The 26,362-nt window shown below is 44.2% G+C and overlaps 2 protein-coding genes across 5 annotated transcripts in view; one reads left to right on the plus strand and one right to left on the minus strand.

Annotated features, from left to right (window-relative positions):
* The window catches only part of LOC125467491 (uncharacterized), a 52,365-nt gene extending 40,871 nt beyond the window's left edge, over positions 1-11,494 (minus strand). For 2 of the 4 annotated variants that reach the window (XR_009443005.1, XR_009443004.1), the window contains exon 1: positions 10,448-11,494. Coding sequence is in view for 1 of the 4 variants with exons in the window: in XM_059640317.1 (XP_059496300.1) it covers positions 10,448-10,524 (77 nt within the window). In the remaining 3 variants the exon portion in view is untranslated. The remainder of the gene's footprint in view (positions 1-10,447) is intronic. The other 2 variants (XM_059640317.1, XM_059640318.1) reach the window with 2 other exon arrangements.
* paox (polyamine oxidase) overlaps positions 10,628-26,362 on the plus strand; it is a 33,922-nt gene continuing 18,187 nt past the window's right edge. The window contains exon 1 of the mRNA XM_048563332.2: positions 10,628-10,959. Within this exon, the coding sequence (XP_048419289.1) occupies positions 10,791-10,959 (169 nt within the window). The 5' untranslated portion in view covers positions 10,628-10,790. The remainder of the gene's footprint in view (positions 10,960-26,362) is intronic.

The raw sequence follows: 26,362 nt of genomic DNA on the forward strand, positions 1-26,362 counted from the left end.
GGCACAAAGGAGTCATTAAATAAAAATAAATCCCTGACACTCTCTTTATAATCAATACGTAACAATTTATTTATCTAATACTAATAATTAACTCTAATAGTGAACAAACTAACTAAACTATTAACAAGCCAAATACCCCTTCTAACTACTAACTGTTCCCGAATAAAACAAGTTTATAATGGTATGCTGTTCCAATAAATATAAGTCTCACTTACATAAATTAAAACAATTTAGTCTCTCAAAATTACAGCCAGGTTATGTCTTCTGGAATGTTCTGTGTCTTCTCCAATGAATTCTTCTGTCAGGAACGCTTTCCTAGTGAATTCTTTTGTCAGGAACACCTCCTCTGTGTAATTCTTCCATCAGAAATCCAGGTGTTGTAGGTACCTCTAATTTAGATGGTGCTTACTCTAAGGCTTAGAGAATTCTGTGAGAGCCAGTGATTCTTTATTTTAGAGCTGAGACCTATTATCTTTGCAGATGGCAATGGCTCTCCCCCAATTTTCCAAATGTCCTTATCTTTTATAGCCTTGTTGACATATCAATTTCTTACATTAGGATTGGTCCTATGTTGTCAAAACCATCAGATTTAAATTACTTGGCTTTTAGTACCTAAGGCCCTGGTTTAAATTAATTGGCCAGATTTAAAAACCTGTTGTCTTGGTGAAAATGCTGCTTTGCCTAACAGTAGAGACTTTTGACACAAATGTTTCAACTTAGGTACTCTCTGTACCTTCAAACCCACAGACACCATTTTTGAATCTCTAAGCGTAGAAAAAGCACATCTCCTTTAAAGTGGCCCACGCACTGCTTTCCCCACAGCAGTTTATAAACACCAAATCTAACATCCTGCCTTCCAATCCATAAATACGCTATCCAACTATGCAACAGTGAACAATGCCAAAATGCAGGATGAAAGTCCTATGAAGTAAATTGAACAGGTTGGTGCTCATTTGAGCTTAGAAGAATGAAAGATGATCATATTGAAATGTGTAAGATTTTGAAGTGACTAGATATGGAAGATACCTGGAGGATGTTTCTCCTTGAGGGAGAAATTAAAACTAGGGACAATTTAAGAATAAGAGGATTCTCATTTAAGTCAGAGATGAGGACACTATGTATATCTTGAAGGATATCAGAATGTGGAATTCTCTTCCTCAGAAAGTACTGGAGGCTGGATCTGTAAATCTATTCAGGAATCAGTTAGATACTTTTGATAGACCTCGATGTGAAAGTCTTGGGTGATAGTCAGGAAAGCACATTTCAGACTACAGCTGTGATCATATTGAATGGTGCAACAGGCTCACAGAGCTGAATGACCTTCTCTTGTTCCTATTTGCCTCTTGAAACAAAAACAGTTTTGACATCAAGTTTCATTTATTCATTGCATTTTAGATGCCAGTTTTAAGTGAAAAGGATTTTTTAAAAATCTATTTGTTGCTGGTTATTTAGTTTTGCCAAAGAGGAAAAGATTAAGAAGCAGCTACTAATCTCAAAAAACTTCCCTTTGCTATTAGCTTGACATTGACATCGGGGTGTGCCGATGTAGATGACTTTCCCACATGAAATACGTAAACACTGTCCATGTACTTCAAATAGCCGTAGTGCAATGCCCAACCCTTGCTACAGATCATGACCTTCTTGTGAAGATTATAGGAGATAACTTGTATAAATTAGCTACAGAAGTGAACTCAATAGCAATTACCATCCTATAAAATCAAAGACTCTAAAAAATATTCCACACATCCCTGCAAATTAAAAGTTAAATAGTTTTATTGCCATTTTCTACATTTTAAATAAACAATATACAATAGGAAAGAAAACTAGAACGTGGATTATAAACAGTTTCAGCAACAGTCTTTTGTAATAACTACCAGTAAGATTCCCCCAAAAAGTTGCCATTTTCTCAAAGTAGTCAAGGATGTTCCCAAAATTGCATCGATTGGATGAAGGGCATACAGCTGATAAATGTGTCTTTTCTCTTTAAAATGACGTAAAAGTAATTTGTATGATAGAACATACATAGAACACAGAACATTACAGCACAGTACAGGCCCTTCGGCCCTCAATGTTGTGCCAACCTGTCATACCGATCTCAAGCCCATCTAACCTACACTATTCCATGTACGTCCATATGCTTATCCAATGACGAATTAAATGTACCTAAAGTTGGCGAATCTACTACCGTTGCAGGCAAAGCATTCCATTCCCTTACTATTCTCTGAGTGAAGAAACTACCTCTGACATCTGTCCTATATCTTTCACCCCTCAATTTAAACTTATGCCCCCGCATGCTCGCCGTCACCATCCTAGGAAAAAGGCTCTCCCTATCCACCCAATCTAACCCTCTGATTATTTTATATGTTTCAATTAAGTCACCTCTCAACCTTCTTCTCTCTAATGAAAACAGCCTCAAGTCACTCAGCCTTTCCTCGTAAGACCTTCCCTCCATACCAGGCAACATCTTAGTAAATCTCCTCTGCAACCTTTCCAAAGCTTCCACATCCTTCTTATAATGCGGTGACCAGAACTGTACACAATACTCTAAGTGCGGCCGCACCAGAGTTTTGTACAGCTTCACCATAACCTCTTGGTTCTGGAACTCGAGCCCTCTATTAATAAAAGCTAAAACACTGTATGCCTTCTTAACAGCCCTCTCAACCTGGGTGGCAACTTTCAAGGATCTGTGTACATGGACACCGAGATCTCTCTGCTCATCTACACTACTAAGAATCTTACCATTAGCCCTGTACTTTGCCTTCCGGTTACTCCTATCAAAGTGCATCACCTCACACTTGTCTGCATTAAACTCCATTTGCCACCTCTCAGCCCAGCTCTGCAGTTTATCTATGTCTCTCTGCAACCTACAGCATCCTTCGTCACTATCCACAACTCCACCGACCTTAGTGTCGTCTGCAAATTTACTAACCCATCCTTCTACGCCCTCATCCAGGTCATTTATAAAAATGACAAACAGCAGTGGACCCAACACCGACCCTTGCGGTACACCACTAGTAACTGGTCTCCAGGATGAACATTTCCCATCAACTACCACCCTCTGTCTTCTTTCAGCAAGCCAATTTCCGATCCAAACTGCTACATCTCCCACAATTCCATTCCTCCGCATTTTGTACAATAGCCTACTGTGGGGAACCTTATCGAACGCCTTGCTGAAATCCATATACACCACATCAACCGGTTTATTCTCATCTACCTGTTTGGTCACCTTCTCAAAGAACTCAATAAGGTTTGTGAGGCATGACCTTCCCTTCACAAAACCATGCTGACTATCCCTAATCAATTTATTGTTTTCTAGATGATTATAAATCCTATCCCTTATAACCTTTTCCAAAACTTTACCAACAACTGAGGTAAGGCTCACTGGTCTATAATTACCAGGGTTGTCTCTACTCCCCTTCTTGAACAGGGGAACCACATTTGCTATCCTCCAGTCATCTGGCACTATTCCTGTAGACAATGACGAGTTAAAGATCAATGCCAAGGGCTTGGCAATCTCCTCCCTGGCTTCCCAGAGGATCCGAGGATAAATCCCATCCGGCCCAGGGGACTTATCTATCTTCACCCTCTGAAGGATTTCTAATACCTCTTCCTTCTGAACCTCAATCCCACCTAGTCTAGTAGCCTGTATCTCAGTATTCTCAACAACATTGTCGTTTTCTAGAGTGAATACTGTTGAAAAATATTCATTTAGCGCTTCCCCTATCTCATCTGACTCCACATTCAACTTCCCACTACTAACCTTGATTGGGCCTAATCTTACTTTTGTCATTCTTTTATTCCTTAAATACCTATAGAAAGCCTTAGGGTTTACCCTGATCCTATCTGCCACCAACTGCTCATGTCTCCTCCTGGCTCTTCTGAGCTCTCTCTTTAGGTCTTTCCTGGCTACCTCGTAGCCCTCAAGTGCCCTAACAGAGCCTTCACATCTCATCCTAACATAAGCCTTCTTCTTCCTCTTGACCAGAGATTCCACCTCCCTCGTAAACCACAGCTCCCGCACTCTACAGCTTCCTCCCTGCCTGACAGGTACATACTTATCTAGGTCACGCAGGAACTTTTCCTTGAATAAGGTCCACATTTCTAATGTTCCCATCCCCTGCAGTTTCCTTCGCCATCCTACGCTCCCTAAATCTTGCTTAATCTCATCGTAATTGCCTTTCCCCCAGCTATAACTCTTGCCCAGTGGTATACACCTATCCCTTTCCATCACTAAAGTAAACATAACAGAATTGTAATAGCTATCACCAAAATGCTCACCTACTTCCAAATCTAACACCTGGCCAGGCTCATTACCCAGTACCAAATCTAATGTGGCTTCCTCCCTTGTTGGCCTATCTACATACTGTGTCAGGAAGCCCTCCTGCACACGCTGGACAAAAACTAACCCATCTATAGTACTCAAACTATAGTGTTCCCAGTCAATATTTGGAAAGTTGAAGCCCCCCATGACAACCACCCTGTCTCTCTCACTCCTATCGAGAATCATCTTTGCTATCCTTTCCTCTACATCTCTGGAACAATTTGAGGCCTATAGAAAACTCCCAACAGGGTGACCTCTCCTTTCCTGTTTCTAACCTCAGCCCATATTACCTCAGTTGACGAGTCCCCAAACATCCTTTCTGCAACTGTAATACTGTCCTTGACCAACAATGCCACACCTTCGCCCCTTTTACCATCTTCTCTGTTCTTACTGAAACATCTAAATCCCGGAACCTGTAACAACCATTTCTGTCCCTGCTCTATCCATGTCTCTGAAATGGCCACAACATCAAAGTCCCAGGTACCAACCCATGCTGCAAGTTCACCCACCTTATTCCAGATGCTCTTGGCATTGAAGTTGACACACTTCAAACCAACTTCTTCCTTGCCGGTGCCATCTTGCTTCCCTGAAACTTTATTTCGGACCACCCTGCTCTCAACCTTTCCTATAGTTGAACTACAATTTTGGTGCCCACCCCCCTGCTGAATTAGTTTAAACCCACCCGAATAGCCTTAGCAAACTTCCCCCCCAGGATATCAGTACCTCTCTGGTTCAGGTGAAGACCATCTTGCTTGTAGAGGTCCCACCTACCCCAGAAAGAGCCCCAATTATCCAAGAATCCAGAGCCCTCCCTCCTGCACCATCCCTGTAGCCACGTGTTCAACTCCTCTCTCCCTATTCCTCGCCTCACTAGCACGTGGCACGGGCAACAAACCAGAGACAACAACTCTGTTCATCCTAGCTCTCAGCTTCCATCCTAGCACCGTGAATTTCTGCCTTAAATCCCCATCTCTCTTCCTACCTATGTCGTTGGTGCCAATATGGACCACGACTTGGGGCTGCTCCTCCTCCCCCTTAAGGATCCCAAAAACACGATCAGAGACATCACGCAGCCTGGCACCTGGGAGGCAACACACCAACCGTGAGTCTCTCTCGTCCCCACAGAATCTCCTATCTGTCCCCCTAACTATGGAGACACCAATGACTAATGCTCTGCTCCTCTTCCCCCTTCCCTTCTGAGCAGCAGGGACAGACTCTGTGCCAGAGACCTGTGCCCCACTGCTTTCACCCGGTAAGTCGTCTCCCCCCAACAATATCCAAAATGGTATACTTATTGTTGAGGGGAATGGCCACAGGGGATCCCTGCACTGCCTGCCGGTTCCCTTTCCGTCTCCTGACCGTAACCCATCTGCCTTTTTCCTGTACCTGAGGAGTGACTACCTCCCTGTAACTCCTCTCAATAACCCCCTCTGCCTCCCGAATGATCCGAAGTTCGTCCAGCTCCAGCTCCAGTTCCCTAACGCGGTTTTCAAGGAGCTGGAGTTGGGTGCACTTTCCCACATGTATCAGTTTGTTTCCAATTCTGTGGAGCTACCTTAATATTGACTTAGACTTGATAAATATTATCAATGTACAAATTTCCTCCCTATTTTCATTGGTACCCTCAGATAAATACCAACTGCCCTTGGGGATTTGTTTCTTCTGTGTACCCTCGTCAATGTAAGCTTGAGTAAATGCTTAAAGCAGGCATTGTGTAATTTAAATATTCTTGGCTCATTAACTTAATTTGCACTGATGTGGTTTTAAGGCATTCAGTGCTTCATTGTTAACTGCTTAACATTCATTTTCAAAGAATTTTGTTACAATTAGCATCTGGAGCTTGAACTTGTTACCAATTTTCTTTTTGCCCTTTGGTCACACTTTTGACATGCTCCCGAACTCTGCTTCTTTCATCAAATACTTGATCTTTCTGTCTACCTTTGTAAAAACTCATTCATTTTTCCTAATTTTCATTTACATTTATCAGCTATATGCCCTTCGTCCAACCTATGCAATCTTGCGAATTTTCTTGAATTGTTTTGGTAATGCCTTTGGAATTTTTTCTTTAAACTTGCTAGTCTTGTACACATTTTGCTGCATCTTCTCTTTTGTGCATTTCAAGACACTCTTTTGTTGCTCTCAAAAATAAAGAACAAAGAAAATTACAGCACAGAAACAGGCCCTTCAGCCCTCCAAGCCTGCACCATCATGTTGCCTGTCACAACTAAAACCCCCTACCCTTCCAGGGACCATATTCTTCTATTCCCATCCTATTCATGTATTTGTCAAGACCCCCTTTGAAAGTCATTATCGTATCTGCTTCCGTTACCTGCCCCGGCAGCAAGTTCCAGGCACCCACCACCCTCTGTGTAAAAAACTTGCCTCATACATCACCTTTAAACCGTGCCCCTCCTGCCTTAAACCTATACCCCCTAGTAACTGACTCTTCAACCCTGGGAAAAAGCTTCTGACTGTCCATTCTGTCCATGCCCTTCATAATCTGGTAGACCTCCATCAGGTCGCCCCACAACCTCCATCCTTTCAGGGAGAACAGCCCAGGTTTCTCCAACCTCTCCTCATAGCTAATGCCCTCCATACCAGGCAATATCCTAGTAAATCTTTTCTGTACCCTGTCAATGGCAGTATTAAACCCAAACCCAGACAATCTATTTTGGATGTGGCAAGTCTCCCACAATATATTTCACTAAATTGAAGTTATGCAAAGCTCTAAGGCCAACAGCTTAATACGTAGCAAGTCCCTTTCCTGCACCACTCCTTTACATTCTGATTTGCATTGGTTCCAGTCAAGTAACACCTTTTAAAAATTCTCATCATTATTTTCAAATCCTTGCATGACATGTTCTCACAATCTGTAACCTCTCCCAATCCAACAACTAGAGTTATTTAAACTCCTCTAATGCTGACTGCTGCACACTTCCAATGGTTGCTCTACAGTTGTTAATTTTTTAAAAAAATTTTAAAACCTTTTGATTCAATCATTTTCTCTCAGCTTCTTCACAGCAGTGTCCTGGACATTTATTTCAAAATAATCCTGCAAAAAGTTGTCAATTGTGTAAGATCTTGCAAGGTTTTACATGTCATTGGAATCTTTATCCATCGCAAGCTGTCTGTGGATCAACTGGTAGCATTCCAAGATAATAAAATGTGAGGCTGGATGAACACAGCAGGCCAAGCAGCATCTCAGGAGCACAAAAGCTGACGTTTCGGGCCTAGACCCTTCATCAGAGAGGGGGATGGGGAGAGGGAACTGGAATAAATAGGGAGAGAGGGGGAGGCGGACCGAAGATGGAGAGTAAAGAAGATAGGTGGAGAGAGTATAGGTGGGGAGGTAGGGAGGGGATAGGTCAGTCCAGGGAAGACGGACAGGTCAAGGAGGTGGGATGAGGTTAGTAGGTAGATGGGGGTGTGGCTTGGGGTGGGAGGAAGGGATGGGTGAGAGGAAGAACCGGTTAGGGAGGCAGAGACAGGTTGGACTGGTTTTGGGATGCAGTGGGTGGGGGGGAAGAGCTGGGCTGATTGTGTGGTGCAGTGGGGGGAGGGGACGAACTGGGCTGGTTTAGGGATGCAGTAGGGGAAGGGGAGATTTTGAAACTGGTGAAGTCCACATTGATACCATATGGTTGCAGGGTTCCCAGGCGGAATATGAGTTGCTGTTCCTGCAACCTTCGGGTGGCATCATTGTGGCAGTGCAGGAGGCCCATGATGGACATGTCATCTAGAGAATGGGAGGGGGAGTGGAAATGGTTTGCGACTGGGAGGTGCAGTTGTTTGTTGCGAACTGAGCGGAGGTGTTCTGCAAAGCGGTCCCCAAGCCTCCGCTTGGTTTCCCCAATGTAGAGGAAGCCACACCGGGTACAATGGATACAGTATACCACATTGGCAGATGTGCAGGTGAACCTCTGCTTAATGTGGAATGTCATCTTGGGGCCTGGGATAGGGGTGAGGGAGGAGGTGTGGGGGCAAGTGTAGCATTTCCTGCGGTTGCAGGGGAAGGTGCCGGGTGTGGTGGGGTTGGAGGGCAGTGTGGAGCGAACAGGGGAGTCACGGAGAGAGTGGTCTCTCCGGAAAGCAGACAGGGGTGGGGATGGAAAAATGTCTTGGGTGGTGGGGTCGGATTGTAAATGGCGGAAGTGTCGGAGGATGATGCGTTGTATCCGGAGGTTGGTAGGTTGGTGTGTGAGAACGAGGGGGATGCTCTTAGGGCGGATGTGGCGGGGGCGGGGTTTGAGGGATGTGTTGCGGGAAATACGGGAGACGCGGTCAAGGGCGTTCTCGATCACTGTGGGGGGAAAGTTGCGGTCCTTAAAGAACTTGGACATCTGGGATGTGCGGGAGTGGAATGTCTTATCGTGGGAGCAGATGCGGCGGAGGCGGAGGAATTGGGAATAGGGGTTGGAATTTTTGCAGGAGGGTGGGTGGGAGGAGGTGTATTCTAGGTAGCTGTGGGAGTCGGTGGGCTTGAAATGGACATCAGTTACAAGCTGGTTGCCTGAGATGGAGACTGAGAGGTCCAGGAAGGTGAGGGATGTGCTGGAGATGGCCCAGGTGAACTGAAGGTTGGGGTGGATGGTGTTGCTAAAGTGGATGAACTGTTCGAGCTCCTCTGGGGAGCTAGAGGCGGCGCCGACCAACCTCCGGATACAACGCATCATCCTCCGACACTTCCGCCATTTACAATCCGACCCCACCACCCAAGACATTTTTCCATCCCCACCCCTGTCTGCTTTCCGGAGAGACCACTCTCTCCGTGACTCCCTTGTTCGCTCCACACTGCCCTCCAACCCCACCACACCCGGCACCTTCCCCTGCAACCACAGGAAATGCTTCACTTGCCCCCACACCTCCTCCCTCACCCCTATCCCAGGCCCCAAGATGACATTCCACATTAAGCAGAGGTTCACCTGCACATCTGCCAATGTGGTATACTGCATCCACTGTACCCGGTGCGGCTTCCTCTACATTGGGGAAACCAAGCGGAGGCTTGGGGACCGCTTTGCAGAACACCTCCGCTCAGTTCGCAACAAACAACTGCACCTCCCAGTCGCAAACCATTTCCACTCCCCCTCCCATTCTCTAGATGACATGTCCATCATGGGCCTCCTGCACTGCCACAATGATGCCACCCGAAGGTTGCAGGAACAGCAACTCATATTCCGCCTGGGAACCCTGCAGCCATATGGTATCAATGTGGACTTCACCAGTTTCAAAATCTCCCCTTCCCCTACCGCATCCCTAAACCAGCCCAGTTCGTCCCCTCCCCCCACTGCACCACACAACCAGCCCAGCTCTTCCCCTCCACCCACTGCATCCCAAAACCAGTCCAACCTGTCTCTGCCTCCCTAACCGGTTCTTCCTCTCACCCATCCCTTCCTCCCACCCCAAGCCGCACCCCCATCTACCTACTAACCTCATCCCACCTCCTTGACCTGTCCGTCTTCCCTGGACTGACCTATCCCCTCCCTACCTCCCCACCTATACTCTCTCCACCTATCTTCTTTACTCTCCATCTTCGGTCCGCCTCCCCCTCTCTCCCTATTTATTCCAGTTCCCTCTCCCCATCCCCCTCTCTGATGAAGGGTCTAGGTCCGAAACGTCAGCTTTTGTGCTCCTGAGATGCTGCTTGGCCTGCTGTGTTCATCCAGCCTCACATTCTATTATCTTGGAATTCTCCAGCATCTGCAGTTCCCATTATCTCTGATACTATTACAACTGGTAGCATTGTTGTCTCTAAGCCTGAAAATTATACCATCAAGCACGTTGTTGCAGCATTAACCATATAACCCAAAGCTGACACTCTACTGCAGCACTGGAGGGAATGCAATGCTGTTGGGTGCGGTGCCATTATTTTGGAATGAGAAATGAATTGAATCAATACTCTTGCACTGTTGGCGGTGCTGCCTTTCAGGGTAAAGACATGAAAGCCGAGGTTTCACCAGCTTACAGGAGGGCCTACAGCATTATAAAGAAAAGATGGCACTTTTCAGGGGACAACCGACTATATTTTGCTGCTGGTGGCGTCTTTTTGTGTGTCATAAATGGTCATGGTTTGCACGAACGTATTTATTGGTTGCAGAGGGTCTTGTGGTGCGGTGGTAGTGTTCTTACCTCCAAGCTGGGATAGACCTGGGTTCAAATACCGTCTGCTCCGAACATCTCTGAGCGAGTAGGTTCAAATTCTCCATCAATCAGTGCAATGTGTTTTTTGGAGCGATGTAAAATGGTTTCAACACGAATGCAAAGCTTTGAGAGTTAGTCAGAACTGTCAATGCTGGAGGCAGCTTTGATTTTTGTTTTTGCAACTCATGCTACGTACTTGTTGGTTACCGCCCACCTCAAGGGTGTGTTATGTCTGGGGAACTTTAAAGTGGCCAAAATGCGCAGAATCTAGGCAGCCGAGCGGCGGGTTATAGGGCAGTGTAAAACACCAGCTGGGATCTCCAGGACAAAAATGGCTCGGCTTATCACCAGGCAGGAGCACGACCCCAGCATCGTCATCGTCGGTTGCGGATTAGCGGGTCTGGGAGCCGCTCAAAGGCTCCTGCAGCACGGCTTCAGCAAGATCCGGCTGTTGGAGGCCACCCAACGATGTGGCGGCCGCGCCTGGAGCCGGCAGTTCGGTGAGATCTCGCGCCGTCTCCCGCCTGTGGCGGGCCGCGTCCCGTCGAAACCCAACGGCCGCATCCGCCAATCGGCGGTCCGCTGAGACCCTCTGTGACCAATCAGCGGGGAAGTGGGGGGGGGGGGAAGAGAACCTTTAAATGGAAAGGTCGTCGTTATCCAGCTCGCGCACTTAGATCTCGGTTTATAATGGAGGTGCCTACGCTTTCAAGGATGCCGACACTGTGTTATCTTGGAGGTCTCTATTGCTTGAGCGGAATAACGTTTGTTAATAAGCTTTTCTGAAGAAAAGTCTAGACCCGAAACGCCGGCTTTCCTGCTTCCGTGCTTCCGTGATGCAGCTTGGCCTGCTGTGTTCGTCCAGCTCGACACCTTGGTATATCAGGGAAAATTGTCGATTAGCTTCTAAGCAGAAAACCAGTGGAAGCTCTCTGGTTAAAGAGCGAGAGAATCTGCTTTATGGCTCTCTGTGAGGCTAGAAGAGATATTCTCATGGTCTCATCATCAACAGCGCCATACTTTAACTGAAATATGACAAGGAACATAGAAAATAGGAACCCGAGTAGGCCAGTCAACCCTTTGACCCTGCTCTGCTGTTAAAAGATTTTATGCTTCACTTTATCTTGATTACTTGAAACATGCTGTACTGGGAACGTGCTGTTGTTGTAACCCAGTAGTTTAACATTACCTCAGACATAGATATACCTGAGGAATGTAGTGTTTGTACCTAATAATCAGTGGCAATAAATATGTCAGATTCTTCAATTCCATAAGAATCCACAATCACTTTCCTAGTATTGTAGGAGAAAACATAACTATTGCCATGTCAGATAAAACACAATTTAAGGTGAACTCACTGTGAGAGTACAGCAGAAAATGGAGTCAGATAAAACACAATTTAAGGTGAACTCACTGTGAGAGTACAGCAGAAAATGGAATCAGAATAGGTATTAATCATAAAATATCAAAGCTTATGGCTCTTTATTTGAACGTGCACAGCGTTTATAACAAGATAGACGAATTGACAGCTCAAATGGAAATAAATGAATATGTAGTGCAATCAGAGCTGGGAACTCAATCTTCAAGGATATTCAGTGTTCCAGAACACTAGCTAAAAAGGAAAATGAGGTAGGATGGTATTGTTAATTAAGTGAGGTGTAATTGTGGTAATGAGTAGTGATATAGCTGCAAATAGATTATGACATGGAATCAGTTTGAATGAAAATAAGGAATAGGAAGGGAAAGAAGTCATGGGTGGGAGTCATCTAGAGGGGAGCAAAGAGGTGCCTCACTAGGATAATGTATAAGTCAGGAAATAATGAAAATGTAAGAAGAGTACTACAATTGTCATGGGTGGTTTTAAACTACATATTGCCTGAATAAATCAGGTGGGCAAGGGAAACATGGAAGACTAATTGTTAGAGTGTATCAGAGATTGTGCAGAATATTGCTATGAGAAACCATCTACCTGGGAACAAGCTATTTTAGGTCTAGTAATATGTAATGAAGGATTGATACATGGGATAGCAATAACAACATGGCAGAACTTCAAATTTAGTTTGAAGGACAGCAATATGGGTCACAAACCAGTGTCCTCAACTTAAAAAAACATAATTACAGAATAAGGGACACATATTTTTAAAATCAAGATGTGAAAGAATTTCTTTTCCCAGAAGTTAGTAAATGTCTGGAATTCTGTACCCCAGGGTGCTGTGGACACTGTATCACTGAAAGCTTTTAAAGAGGAGGTAGATCGATAATGAAATATCATGGAGGATAATACCGCATTGGAGTTTTGGGTGGAAGCAAGTTGTGTTCAAATATCCAGCAACAACCATGCATTGCTTGTTTACATTGGTCACCATTCACCCATGTTTGGTTTTTTTTTTGTTTGTTTGTTTTCATACATGCATTGGCTCAAAGCATTCAATAAAGGTGCAAATTAAGCTTCAGAGGAAGCAATGAATGTAGATGACTGTGACAGCTTCTAATCTGTCAGGAGCCAGGCCGGACCTGACAATTTCAAACCATTAAATAGTTTGAAAACTGCTCCCAAAATATTGCGTTGACTGATCCTATTTCCATCAAGTACTCGATGGGAGAATTTGGCCATTCAAAGTAAACAGGATTACGAACTGCTTGCATGCAGGTGAAACTGTCCCCACTGCAACAGCTGCTCCAGAACTTTTTGTTCCATCTGTTCAAGGGCTCTGTTTCATTCCAGTTTTTTCCTAATTTTATAATTTAGTAAGCATTGCTGCTAAATGTGTAGACTTAACCAATTAATTGAAGTGAGGCAAGAGATTGCTGCCCATTTGGCAATGGTCTTTGAGTCCTCACTGTCCACTGGATTAGTACCAGAAGATTGGAGGGTGGCAAATGTCATTCCCTTGTTCAAAAAAGGGAATAGGGGTAATCGTGGAAGTTACACACCAGCCACCCTTGCTTCTGTGGTGGGCAAATTATTGGAGAGGATACTGAGAGACAGTATTTTTGATTATTTGGAATAGCACAGTTTGATTAGAAATAGTGTAGCTTTGTACGGGGCAGATCGTGCCTCACGAGTCTTATTGAATACATTGAGGATGTAACAAAACACGTTGAAGGGAGAGCAGTAGATGTGTTCTATATGGATTTGAAACAAGGCATTTGATAAAGTTCCATGTGGTAGGTTCATTCATACAGTAAGGAGGCATGGGATTCAGGGAAATTTGACTGTCTGGATTCAAAACTGGCTGTCCAGTAGAAGACAGAGGGTGGTAGCAGAAGGAAAGTATTCAGCCTGGAGCTTGGTGAGCAGTGGTGTTCCACAGGGATCTGTTCTGGGACCTTTGCTCTTTGTGATCTTTATAAATGACTTGGATGAGGAAGTGGAAGGGTGGGTTAGTAAGTTTGCTGATGACACCACGGTTGGTGAAGCTGATAGTTTGGAGGGCTTTTGTAGGTTGCGACGGGACATTGACAGGATGCAGAGCTGGGCAAAGAAGTGGCAAATGGAATTCAACCCAGAAAAGTGTGAAGTGATTCATTTTGGAAGGTCAAATTTGAATGCAGAATACAGGGTTAATGGCAGGATTCTCAGCAGTGTTGAGGAACAGAGGGATCTTGGGGCCCACATCCATAGATCCCTCAAAGTTGCTACACAAGTTGTCAAGAAGGCGTTGGCTTTCATTGGCATTGGAATTGAGTTTGAGTCATGAGGTTATTCTGCAGCTGTATAAAACTCTGGTTAGACCACACTTGGAATATTGTGTTCATTTCTGGTCACCTCATTTTAGGAAAGATGTGGAAGCTTTAGAGAGGGTGCAGAAGGAGATTTACCAGGATGCTGCCTGGACTGGAGGGCAGGTCTTATGAGGAAAGGTTGAGGGAGCTTGGGCTTTTTTTCATTGGAGCGCAGAAGGATGAGAGGTGACTTGATAGAGGTGTACAAGATGATGAGAGGCACAGATAGTGGATAGTTGGAGACTTTTTCCCAGAGTGGAAATGACTATTACGAGGGAGCATAATTTTAAAGTGATTGGAGGAAGGTATAAGGGAGATGTCAGAGGTAGGTTCTTCACACAGACTTGGGCGTGTGGAATGTGCTGCTGACATTAGAAGTGGAGTCAGTACTTTAGAGACTTTTAACCAATTCTTGGATCGGCACATAGATGATAGTATAATGTGGGGAAAGCTGGGTAGATTGATATTGAGGTTGATTGGCTTGCCGAACTGGTTAGTTGTTTTGCAGATGTTTCATTACCCTGCTTCGTAACATCCTCAGTGCAGCCTCCAATGAAGCGTCGGTGTGTTTTCCTGCCTGGTTTTAACTCTGGTGTCTGTTGAAATGGATTGCCTCGTTTCTGGTTTTCCTCCATAGTGGAATGTGTATGGGCCGACCATAAGCATGAAGAAACCAATAAACTATTTATTTTGTATAGATAAGAAACATTGGAGCTGAGCAAATCTTTAGAGTCGGGTCAGTTTAGTGAAGCTAGCTACCTGTGAAAGGGCTTGAATTAATGCCCATGAGTCGGCTCTGGATTGCATAGTCTTTGCATACAGTTAACTGAGAAATCAGTCAGACATGTTTTGAGCATGTTTACTATTTGCTTACCCAATTTACCTCAAGCCAATTCTGGATGTCATTGTTCTCCCATTGTACAGTAAAAATCATTTGTTGTCTTCAAAATCTCTTATGGCTTCATTTTTCTTGTTTTTAACTTGAGACATCAAAATTTGTCTACTTAAACAAAACAAGTCACTGCTTCCTAGCTGGGCCATGACACAAATTTGGTGGTCTCACCAGAGATCATAACATCAACATACTTGCCATTTGTCACTTCCAGCCTGCAGCAAGTTGCTTCTCACTTGTTGCTCAATGCTTTTTACCTGCCAGTCTCTGAGCCCCTTGCTTCCTCCAATTATCACACCGTCCTACTCCATCAGATTTACTGCTCCTCCAGATCCTTTCTGCCTGCTGGCTCACTCAGAGCAGTGGGAAATCAGGAGACTGAAGCAAAGCGTAAGATAGTGTGAGGAAGATATAATGAGCAGGACTGGGAAAGGGGGTTGGGATAGAGACATCTAGTAGGTGGAAGTGAGCAGGTCAGGATAAGTGGCAAAGAAGAAGGAGCAAAGGGATTGGGATAGCTGCAGTCACTGGGGTGCTGAGGGAGGGGGCATGAAAAGGAGCAAGGCAATTTGTATGAGGGAGGCCAGTAAGAGGAAGCAAAGGATTTTGGAGAGGCAGAAGAATATGGGTAATAGGAAGAATGTTAAACAAACAGAGGGAGGATCATAATTTGAATTTGGTTCTTGGCACATGAGACAAAAGTGCAGAGAATGCCAGTCGCGCTCTTCAGGGAAGTTTCCTAATTTAGAGTAACAAAATACATCATAGTGCACATTTTAAGTGGGGTTACCTTTAGTACATATATTTCTAAACAAGAATATTCATTGTTATGACATAAAGGTGTCATAACAACGGAAGCATTAAATTCAGTCTGACATAACATTTTGTTGGCACTGAGTTCAGAGGAAGGGTCACCGGACCTGAAACGTTAACTCTGTTTTTTTCCTTTACAGATGCTCCCAGATCTGCTGAGCTCTTCCAGTAACTGTTTTTGTTCCATCACCTTAATTGTTTCCTTTATTTTCATTACCCTGCTTTTCCTTCATCCTCTTCTGCCATCAGAACCTTCTTCCTACTTTACTTTCAAAATCTAATTTTCTTCAACATTTATCACCTTTCTTACCCTCCTATGCTCATTCCAAAATTGATTCCTGTAGCTCAGCGAGCTTAATTGCCCCGTGCATCGCTTATGAAATAATCTGTTGTCATCTATGAGCTCATTCTCGAGGCTTACACAGTCTCAAAGCCCTGAGGAATATGTAGCTGAGATAATGACAGCTTTGCCCTTAAGGAAGCTACCCAATCTGGCAATAAGTTTCCAACTTGCTTGCCTGGTTCAAACCTTTGGATCAGCGATGTAGGATTGCATTATTTTTCAATAATTAATAACTTGGACTTGATTGAGGAAAGTGAGGAAATAAATTAAGTATTCTTTAATTATGATTAGCTACTGTGAGAATAAAGCCATTTAAACCAGATCAGTTTTGGAATATGGATTTTTCTGCTTTATGGCTGAGGCTGATGCAAATCCTGGTTAACATGTGAGAAAGCTTGGAGGTAAAAGGTTCTTACTCCGTTCATATATTTTTAAAATTATTTAGTTTTGTAACAAAGTATCTAATAGGCCCATAAAAGCAAAACACACTGCAGATGCTGGAAATCTGAAATAAAAACAGAGTGCTGGAAAATTTAGCACGTCTGTGGAGAGAGAAAGTGGTGTCAATTTCACACCTGCTATAACATTTCTTTGGAATTACTGTTGCTGATTTTCTTCAGCATTTTCTGTTTTCATGGATATAGGATATACACGTTACTTAGGAAGTAGGTTCTGCAGCGTGTTTCATAATCTTATAGTTTTGATCTTTTCAGCTGTATTGACCAAGCGATTGCTTTCATTCCAGAGGTAAAACTACATACTCTATTCTAATACTTAAATGGCTTTCACTGGTGTCACTTTATCTTGGTAGAGATCTATGTATTTCTTAAGTAAAGAGTAACGAGCTTTTATAAATGGGATGGCCTCCCAAAGTGATCAGCAGTGGAATGAACTGCGAGACAGTAGAAAGCAGTGTCAGTAAAATGACCATTACTTGTAAAGAAAACAAACAAGAATTGGGTAAATAGTACCTTGCCAATCCAAAATTGACCATGAACTGTTCATTCAAGCCAATTTGAGTTCAGGATGTCTCTGATCATGTGCAGGGGCAGTGGTTAACGAGCATTAATAAGCATTGGTTCTTAGTTGTTCAGTGCACAAGAAAGGAAAACCATTTTCTGGTTGCAGCAGCAGCACGAGCAGGAGCTTGGACCAGTGGCCTGTCAGGAAGCTGATGAATCAAGAGATTTTTCAAACTTTAAAAGCTTACCTCGAGCATCGGAGCCTTCCATTTCTGGTTGCAGCAGCACCTCGGAGTAGAAGTTTCTGGGAAGGGAGGGACTTTTTTTTTCATTCCCTCAGCTATATAAGTGATCGTTGTCTAAACCTGAGACCCTACCCGTGTAGGGCGTCCCACCCATCCACCTCCTCTAACCTTATACACCAGGGACAAATCAAGTAAGCTTCTCTTCTTTTTAATTTTTGATTTAGGGGATTAGCAGGGATGGCAGTGCAGGTAGAGGAATGCTCCTCCTGCATGATGTATGAGGTGAGGGACACCATTAGTGTCCCATCCAAATACGTCTACAGGAGGTGCACCCAACTCTTGCTCCTCCAAGACCGCGTTAGGGAACTGGAGTGGGGGCTGGATGAACTTAGGATCATTCGGGAGGCAGAGTCAGTGATAGACAAGAGTTACAGGGAAGTAGTTACTCCTAAGCGTGAAGAAAGCTGGGTAACTGTTAGAAGGGGGGGAAAAGCAGTCAGTGCAAGGATCCTCTGTGGTCATTCCCCTGAAAAACAAGTATACCGTTTTGGATACTGTTTGGGGGGGGTGGGGGGTGCGACTTACCAGGAGCATGCACTAGGCTGCAGGTCTCTGGCACAGTCTGTCCTTCTTGCACAGAAGGGAAGGGGGGATAGGAAGAGAGTGTTAGTCATTGGGGACTCAAAATAGTTAGACTGATAGGTTAGCTGGGAATGAAAGAGACTCACGGTTGATGTGTTGCCTCCCAGGTGCCAGGGTCCGTGATGTCTCGGATCGTGTCTTTGGGGTCCTGAAGGGAGAGGGTGACCAGCCACAAGTCGTGGTCCACGTAGGCACCAACGACATAGGTAGAAAGAGGGATAGGGATGTCAGGCAGGATTTCAGGGAGCTAGGGTGGAAGCTGAGAGCTAGAACAAACAGAGTGGTTATCTCTGGTTTGTTACCCATGCCACGTGATAGCGAGGCAAAGAACAGGGAGAGATTTCAGCTGAACACGTGGCTGCGGGGATGGTGCAGGAGGGAGGGCTTCAGGCGCATGAACAATTGGGACTCATTCTAGGGAAGGTGGGACCTCTACAAACAGGACGGTCTCCACTTGAACCAGAGGGGCACTAATATCCTGTGTGGGAAATTTGCTAGTGCTATTCGGGTGGATTTAAACTAGCTCAGAAGGAGGATGGGAAACTGAGGTGTAGTTCTAGTACACAGGAGTATGAGCGTAGGGAGGACATGGACAGGACCTCACTGTCACAGGAGTCTGCTGGCAGACAGCAAGCTGAATTGAAGTGTGTGTCTACTTTAATGCCAGGAGTATCCGGAATAAGGTAGGTGAGCTTGCAGCATGGATAGGTACCTGGGACTTTGATGTTGTGGCCATTTCGGAGACATGGATACAGCAGGGTCAGGAATGGAGGGGGCGGGGTTGGCTTTGTTAGTCAAAGACAGTGTAACGGTGGCTGAAAGAACTTTTGATGAGGACTCGTCTACTAAGGTGGTATGGGCTGAGGTCAGAAACAGGAGAGGAGAGGTAACACTGCTGGGAGTTTTTTATAGGCCTCCGCAAAGTTCCAGGCATGTGGAAGAGAAGATCGGCAAAACTGTTCTGGGAGGAGTGAAAGGAACAGGGTGGTCATTATGGGAGACTAACTTCCCTAACATTGACTGAAAATGCTATAACTTTAGTTTTTGTCCAATGTGTGCAGGACAGTTTCCTGACTCAGTATACCAAAGGGCTGACAAGAGGCGAGGCCACACTGGACCTGGTACTTGGTAATGAACCAGGCCAGGTGTTTGATTTAGTGGTAGGTGAGCACTTTGGAGAGAGTGACCATAATTCAGTTATGTTTACTTTAGCAATGCAAAGGGATAGGAACGTGCCACAGGGCAAGAGTTATAGATGGGGGAAGGGCAATTATAATGCGATTAGGCAAGACTTAGGAGGCATAGAATGGGTTAGCAAAATGCAGGGGAAGGGGACAATTGAAATGTGGAACTGGTTTAAAGAACAGATATTGCGTGTCCTTGATAGAAATGCCCCTGTCAGGCAGGGAGGAAGCGATAAGGTAAGGGAACCATGGTTTTACTAAAGAAATTGTATCTCTTGTTAAGCGAAAGAGGGAAGCTTATGTGACGATGAGACGAGATGGTTCAGATGAGGCGATGGAGAGTTACAGATTAGCTAGGAAGGATTTAAAGATAGAGTTAAGAAGAGCAAGGAGGGGACATGTGCAGACACTAGCAAGTAGAATAAAGGAGAGCCCTAAAGCTTTCTATAGGTATGTGAGGAATAAGAAGATGACTAAGGTAGGAATAGGTCCAGTCAAAGACAGAAGTGGGAAATTATGTGTGGACCCTGTGGAGATTGGAGAGGTGCTAAATGATTATTTCTCATCTGATTTCACTGAGAAACAGGAGGATAGCAAAGATGATTCTCAATAGGAGTGAGAGAGACAGGGTAGTGGTCATGGGTGACTTCAACTTTCCAAATATTGACTGGGAACACGATAGTTCGAGTACTATAGATGGGTCAGTTTTTGTCCAGTGTGTGCAGGAGGGCTTCCTGACGCAGTATGTAGATAGGCCAACAAGGGACGAAGCCACATTAGATTTGGTACTGGGTAATGAGCCTGGCCAGGTGTTAGATTTGGAAGTAGGTGAGCACTTTGGTGATAGCTATTACAATTCTGTTATGTTTACTTTAGTGATGGAAAGGGATAGGTGTATACCACTGGGTAAGAGTTATAGCTGGGGGAAAGGCAATGACGATGAGATTAGGCAAGATTTAGGGAGCGTAGGATGGCGAAGGAAACTGCAGGGGATGGGAACATTAGAAATGTGGAGCTTTTTGAAGGAAAAGCTCCTGCATGACCGAGATAAGTATGTACCTGTCAGTCAGGGAGGAAACTGAAGAGTGCGGGACCCGTGGTTTACAAAGGAGGTAGAATCTCTGGACAAGAGGAAGAAGAAGGCTTATGTTAGGATGAGATGTGAAGGCTCAGTTAGGGCACTTGAGGGCTACGAGGTAGCCAGGAAAGACCTAAAGAGAGAGCTCAGAAGAGCCAGGAGGAGACATGAGCAGTTGTTGGCGGATAGGATCAGGGTAAACCCTAAGGCTTTCTATAGGTATTTAAGGAATAAAAGAATGACAAAAGTAAGATTAGGCCCAATCAAGGATAGTAGTGGGAAGTTGTGTGTGGAGTCAGATGAGATAGGGGGAAGTGCTAAATGAATATTTTTCAACAGTATTCACTCTAGAAAACGACAGTGTTGTCGAGGAGAATACTGAGATACAGGCTACCAGACTAGGTGGGATTGAGGTTCAGAAGGAAGGGGTATTAGAAATCCTTCAGCGGGTGAAGATAGATAAGTCCCCTGGGCCGAATGGGATTTATCCTCGGATCCTCTGGGAAGCCAGGGAGGAGATTGCCAAGCCTTTGGCATTGATCTTTAACTCGTCATTGTCTACAGGAATAGTGCCAGATGACTGGAGGATAGCAAATGTGGTTCCCCTGTTCAAGAAGGGGAGTAGAGACAACCCTGGTAATTATAGACCAGTAAGCCTTACCTCAGTTGTTGGTCAAGTGTTGGAAAAGGTTATAAGGTATAGGATTTATAATCATCATCTAGAAAAGAATAAATTGATTAGGGATAGTCAGCACGGTTTTGTGAAGGGAAGGTCGTGCCTCACAAACCTTATTGAGTTCTTTGAGAAGGTGACCAAACAGGTAGATGAGAGTAAACCGGTTGATGTGGTGTATATGGATTTCAGCAAGGCGTTCGATAAGGTTCCCCACAGTAGGCTATTGTACAAAATGCGGAGGAATGGAATTGTGGGAGATGTAGCAGTTTGGATCGGAAATTGGCTTGCTGAAAGAAGACAGAGGGTGGTAGTTGATGGGAAATGTTCATCCTGGAGACCAGTTACTAGTGGTGTACCGCAAGGGTCAGTGTTGGGTCCACTGCTGTTTGTCATTTTTATAAATGACCTGGATGAGGGCGTAGAAGGATGGGTTAGTAAATTTGCAGACGACACTAAGGTGGGTGGAGTTGTGGATAGTGACGAAGGATGCTGTAGGTTGCAGAGAGACATAGATAAGCTGCAGAGCTGGGCTGAGAGGTGGCAAATGGAGTTTAATGCAGACAAGTGTGAGGTGATGCACTTTGGTAGGAGTAACCAGAAGGCAAAGTACAGGGCTAATGGTAAGATTCTTAGTAGTGTAGATGAGCAGAGAGATCTCGGTGTCCATGTACGCAGATCCTTGAAAGTTGCCACCCAGGTTGAGAGGGCTGTTAAGAAGGCATACAGTGTTTTAGCTTTTATTAATAGAGGAATCGAGTTCCGGAACCAAGAGGTTATGGTGAAGCTGTACAAAACTCTGGTGCGGCCACACTTGGAGTATTGTGTACAGTTCTGGTCACCGCATTATAAGAAGGATGTGGATGCTTTGGAAAGGGTGCAGAGGGGATTTACTAGGATGTTGCCTGGTATGGAGGGAAGGTCTTAGGAGGAAAGGCAGAGTGACTTGAGGCTGTTTTCATTAGAGAAGAAGGTTGAGAGGTGACTTAATTGAAACATATAAAATAATCAGAGGGTTAGATTGGGTGGATAGGGTGAGCCTTTTTCCTAGGATGTTGACGGCAAGCACGAGGGGGCATAGGTTTAAATTGAGGGGTGAAAGATATAGGACAGATGTCAGAGGTAGTTTCTTTACTCAGAGAATAGTAAGGGAATGGAACGCTTTGCCTGTAACGGTCGTAGATTTGCCAACTTTAGGTACATTTAAGTCGTCGTTGGATAAGCATATGGACGTACATGGAATAGTATAGGTTAGATGGGCTTGAGATCGGTATGGCAGGTCGGCACAACATTGAGGGCCGAAGGGCCTGTACTGTGCTGTAATGTTCTATGTTCTAATATCGTAGAGAAGATGACTGAGTTACTAGAATTGAAAGGGTTAAGGTTAGTAAGGAGGAGGTGTTGTCAATTCTAGAAGGTGTGAAGGTGGAGAAGTCCCCTGGGCCAGATGAGATTTTTCCAAAGATTGCCTGGGAAGCTGGGGAGGAGGTGGCAGAGCCTTTGGCCTTGATTTTTGAGTCCTCATTGTCTACAGGTTTAGTACCAGAGGACTGGAGGATTGCAAATGTTATGCTCTTGTTCAAGAAGGGCAGTAGGGATGACCCAGGTAACTATAGACCCGTGAGCTTTACGTCTGTTGTCGGAAAAGTTTTGGAAAGGATGATAAGAGATAGTCAGCATGGATGCGTCAAGGGCAGGTCATGTCTCACAAACCTCATTGAGTTTTTTTGTGAAGGTGACCAAGCATGTGGATGAGGGAAGGGCAGTTGATGTGGCATACATGGACTTCAGTAAAGCCTTTGATAAGGTTCCACATGGTACGCTATTGCAGAAAATACAGAGGCACAGGATTGAGGGAGATTTAACAGTTTGGATTAGAAACTGGCATTCTGTAAAAAGGCAACGAGTGGTGGTTGAAGATATTCAGCCTGGAGTCAGGTCAGTAGTGGTGTGCCTCAAGGATCTGTTTTGGGATCACTGCTGTTTGTCATTTTTATAAATGACTTGGACGTATGCATAAGTGGATGGGTTAGTAAGTTTGCAGATGACACTAAAGTCGGTGGAGTAGTGGACAGTGTGGAAGAATATTGCAGGTTGCAGGGAGACTTGGATAAACTGCAGAATTGGGCTGAAAGGTGGCAAATGGAGTTTAATACGGATAAATGTAAGGTGATTCACTTTGACCCGGTATTCTGCCTTCCTATTATTCCTCCCAATGGAAAGATTCTTGGTCGTGCAAAGGGATCTTGGTGTCCATGTACATAGATCGCTGAAAGTTGCCACCCAGGTTGATAGTGCTGTTAAGGTGTGTTAGGTTTTATTGGTAGAGGGATTGAGTTCCGGGGCTGTGATGTCATGCCGCAACTGTACAAAACGCTAGTGCGGCCTCATTTGGAATATTGTGTGCAGTTCTGGTCACCCCATTACAGGAAGAATGTGGAAGCATTGGAAAAGGTGTAGAGGAGACTTACCAGGATGTTGCCTGGTCTGGAGCGCAGGCTGTATGAAGAAAGGCTGAGGGACTTGGGTCTGTTCTCATTGGAAAGGAGGTGGCTAAGAGGGGATTTAATAGAGACATACAAGATGATCAGAGGATTAGATAGGGTGGACAGTGAGAGTCTTTTTCCGAGGATGATGACTTCAGCTTGTGCGAGGGGGCATAGCTACAAACTGAGGAGTGATAGATTTAAGACAGATATCAGAGGCAGGTTCTTTATTCAGAGAGTGGTAAGGGCATAGAACGCCCTGCCTGCCAATGTAGTTACCTCAGTCACATTAGGGGCATTTAAATAGTCCTTGGATAAGCAAATGGATAATGATGGGATAGTGTAGGGGGAGGGGCTTAGATTAGTTCACAGGTTGGCGCAACATCGAGAGCCGAAGGGCCTGTTCTGCGCTGTATTGTTCTATGTTATATGAAGATGGTAAGAAATGTCAAGATCAATTAGAAGACACCTGTGCCCAATGAAATAGTCTTGCAAAATGATACCCTGAAGTGGATGGACTGAAAAACCATTGCTTTATTAAATATAATTTCATTTATACCTGTTTTTGATAACTTTAAAAGTTCTATAAAATGTATAAAAATATGGCTTATAATGAATCAGGATTAATCAACTTTTTTAGAGTAGCTTCCTCAAACTCGGTCTATAATTGTGATTTGATGTTGGTCTTACAGTTAGTTAAATTGAACAACACCCTTTCCCCCCCCCCAAAAAATACCACGTAATGACGCCAGTCCTGTTTTGAAATAAGGTACTGGCTCCCTACTCCCTTAACAGTTTCATTTCTTTTGAGGTCTCATCACAATGATCCATCTGTTGCATCTCCCATCTAGAATTCCTTGTACTGTATGACTCCGCCAAATACCACGCTGAATTCCTGACTGAGATATCTCCATTGCCCTCCTTCAGCATTGAGCAACTTCTCATTCTTGATGATTTCAACCTCCACTTAACTCTTCCTTCTCTCATCCTGTGTTCACTGCTCTCTTTTCTTCCAGGAACGCCTCTTTCCAAAATAAACTCTTCTAATAAATTCTTAACCTTGTGATCTCACTTGATTCATTTGTTCTATCATAGCTAATACTGAAAGCAGTCTCCAATCATATGCTCATATCTCTCTTTCCCAACGTTTTCCTTTCTCCTCCCAACACCACTTCCGTCTGTGTCGTAACCTGAAAATAAAATTCTTTCTCACACTGCACTGTACTTTTAAAATCTCATCTAGATTTTGGCCCATGATTCATCAAAACTTTTCTGTAGCTATTGATATACTAAATTGCATGCCTTACATTATTTTTCATAACCTTGTCCCAGCAGTTCTGATTGAAGCACTGAAAGCACTTTCAAGGTTCACTGCCAAACTGCTTAGCATTCAAAGATCAAATTTTTTTTAACGTAGTAAACCATATCTCACTAACTTGATTTAGTTTTTTGAAGACGTGACAAAGAAGATGTTTGAAGGAGATGGTGTTTATTGTCTGTATTGACTTTGGCAAGATGTTCAACAAGGTTCCACATGGTAGGCTGGTTAGCAAGGTTACATAATGTGGAAATCAGGGAGAGCTAGCCATTTGGATACAAAATTGGCTTGAAGGTAGGAGGCAGAGGGTGGAGATGGAGGCTGTTTATTGGGCTGGAGGCCTGTGACCAGCGACGTGGTCCAGTTCTTTTTGTCATTTCAATAGATGAATTGGATGTGAATATAGAAGTAATTTTGCAGTTGACACCAAAATTGGTGGTATATTGAACAGTGAAGAAGGCTCCCTCAGATTAATAGATGAATTGGATGTGAATATAGAAGTAATTTTGCAGTTGACACCAAAATTGGTGGTATATTGAACAGTGAAGAAGGCTCCCTCAGATTAAAATGGGACATTGATCAGATGGGCTGAGGAGTGTTGATGGAGTTTAATTTAGATAAATGTGAGGTGCTACATTTTGGAAAAGCAAATCAGGACAGGTCTTAATTGTAGGGCCTTGTAGAGTCTTGCTGAACAAAGAGACCTTGGGGTCTGGGTGCATAGTTTCTTGAAGGTGGACTCACAGCTTGGCAAGGTGGTGTTTGATACACTTGCTTTTATTGGTCAGTGCTTTGAGTATAGGAATTGGGTCACTTTGCAGCTGTAGAGGACATTGGTTCGGCCTCTTTTGGAATTCTGCTTGCAATTCTGGTCTCCCTGCTGTAGAAAAGATGTTGTTAAACTTAAAAAGGCTCAAAATATTTGCAAGGGTGTTGGCAGAGTTGTAGGCTTTAAGATGTAGGGAGAGACGGATTATTCTGGGGCTATTGTCCCTGGTGCATCAGAGTCTAAGGAGTGACCTTTTATAGAGGTTTATAAAATCACGAGGGGTGTGGATAGAGTCAATAGCCAAGGCCTTTATCTCAGCATAGGGGAATATTAAAAATGGAGGGGATAGTTTAGAGTGAAAAAGGAAAGATATGGAAGGGACAAAAGGGGCAACATTTTCACACGAAGGGTTATGTATATGTGGAATGAGCTGCCAGAGGAAGTGATGAAGACTGGTACATTTACAGCATTTAAAAGGCATCTGGATGGGTACATGAATAAGAAAGGTTTAGCGGGATGTGGACCAAATGGGACTAGATTAATTTAGGATATCAGGTCGGCATGGACGAGCTGGACCAAAGAATCGGTTTCTATGTTGTAGGACTCTTATGATTCTACAAATACAATGATTATCCTCACCACTAACTGTTTTCCTAAACTTTTTTTCCTGCCTCTTCCATCCTCACTTCCAACAATAAATGTGAAGTGGTCATGGATTTACTTGTTTTAAAGATTAAAAGTAAATGATCAATTGTCTCTGCTGCTTCCCTCA

This window comes from Stegostoma tigrinum, chromosome 37 (genome assembly GCF_030684315.1).
Source record: "Stegostoma tigrinum isolate sSteTig4 chromosome 37, sSteTig4.hap1, whole genome shotgun sequence".
NCBI classification, from domain to species: Eukaryota; Metazoa; Chordata; class Chondrichthyes; order Orectolobiformes; family Stegostomatidae; genus Stegostoma; species Stegostoma tigrinum.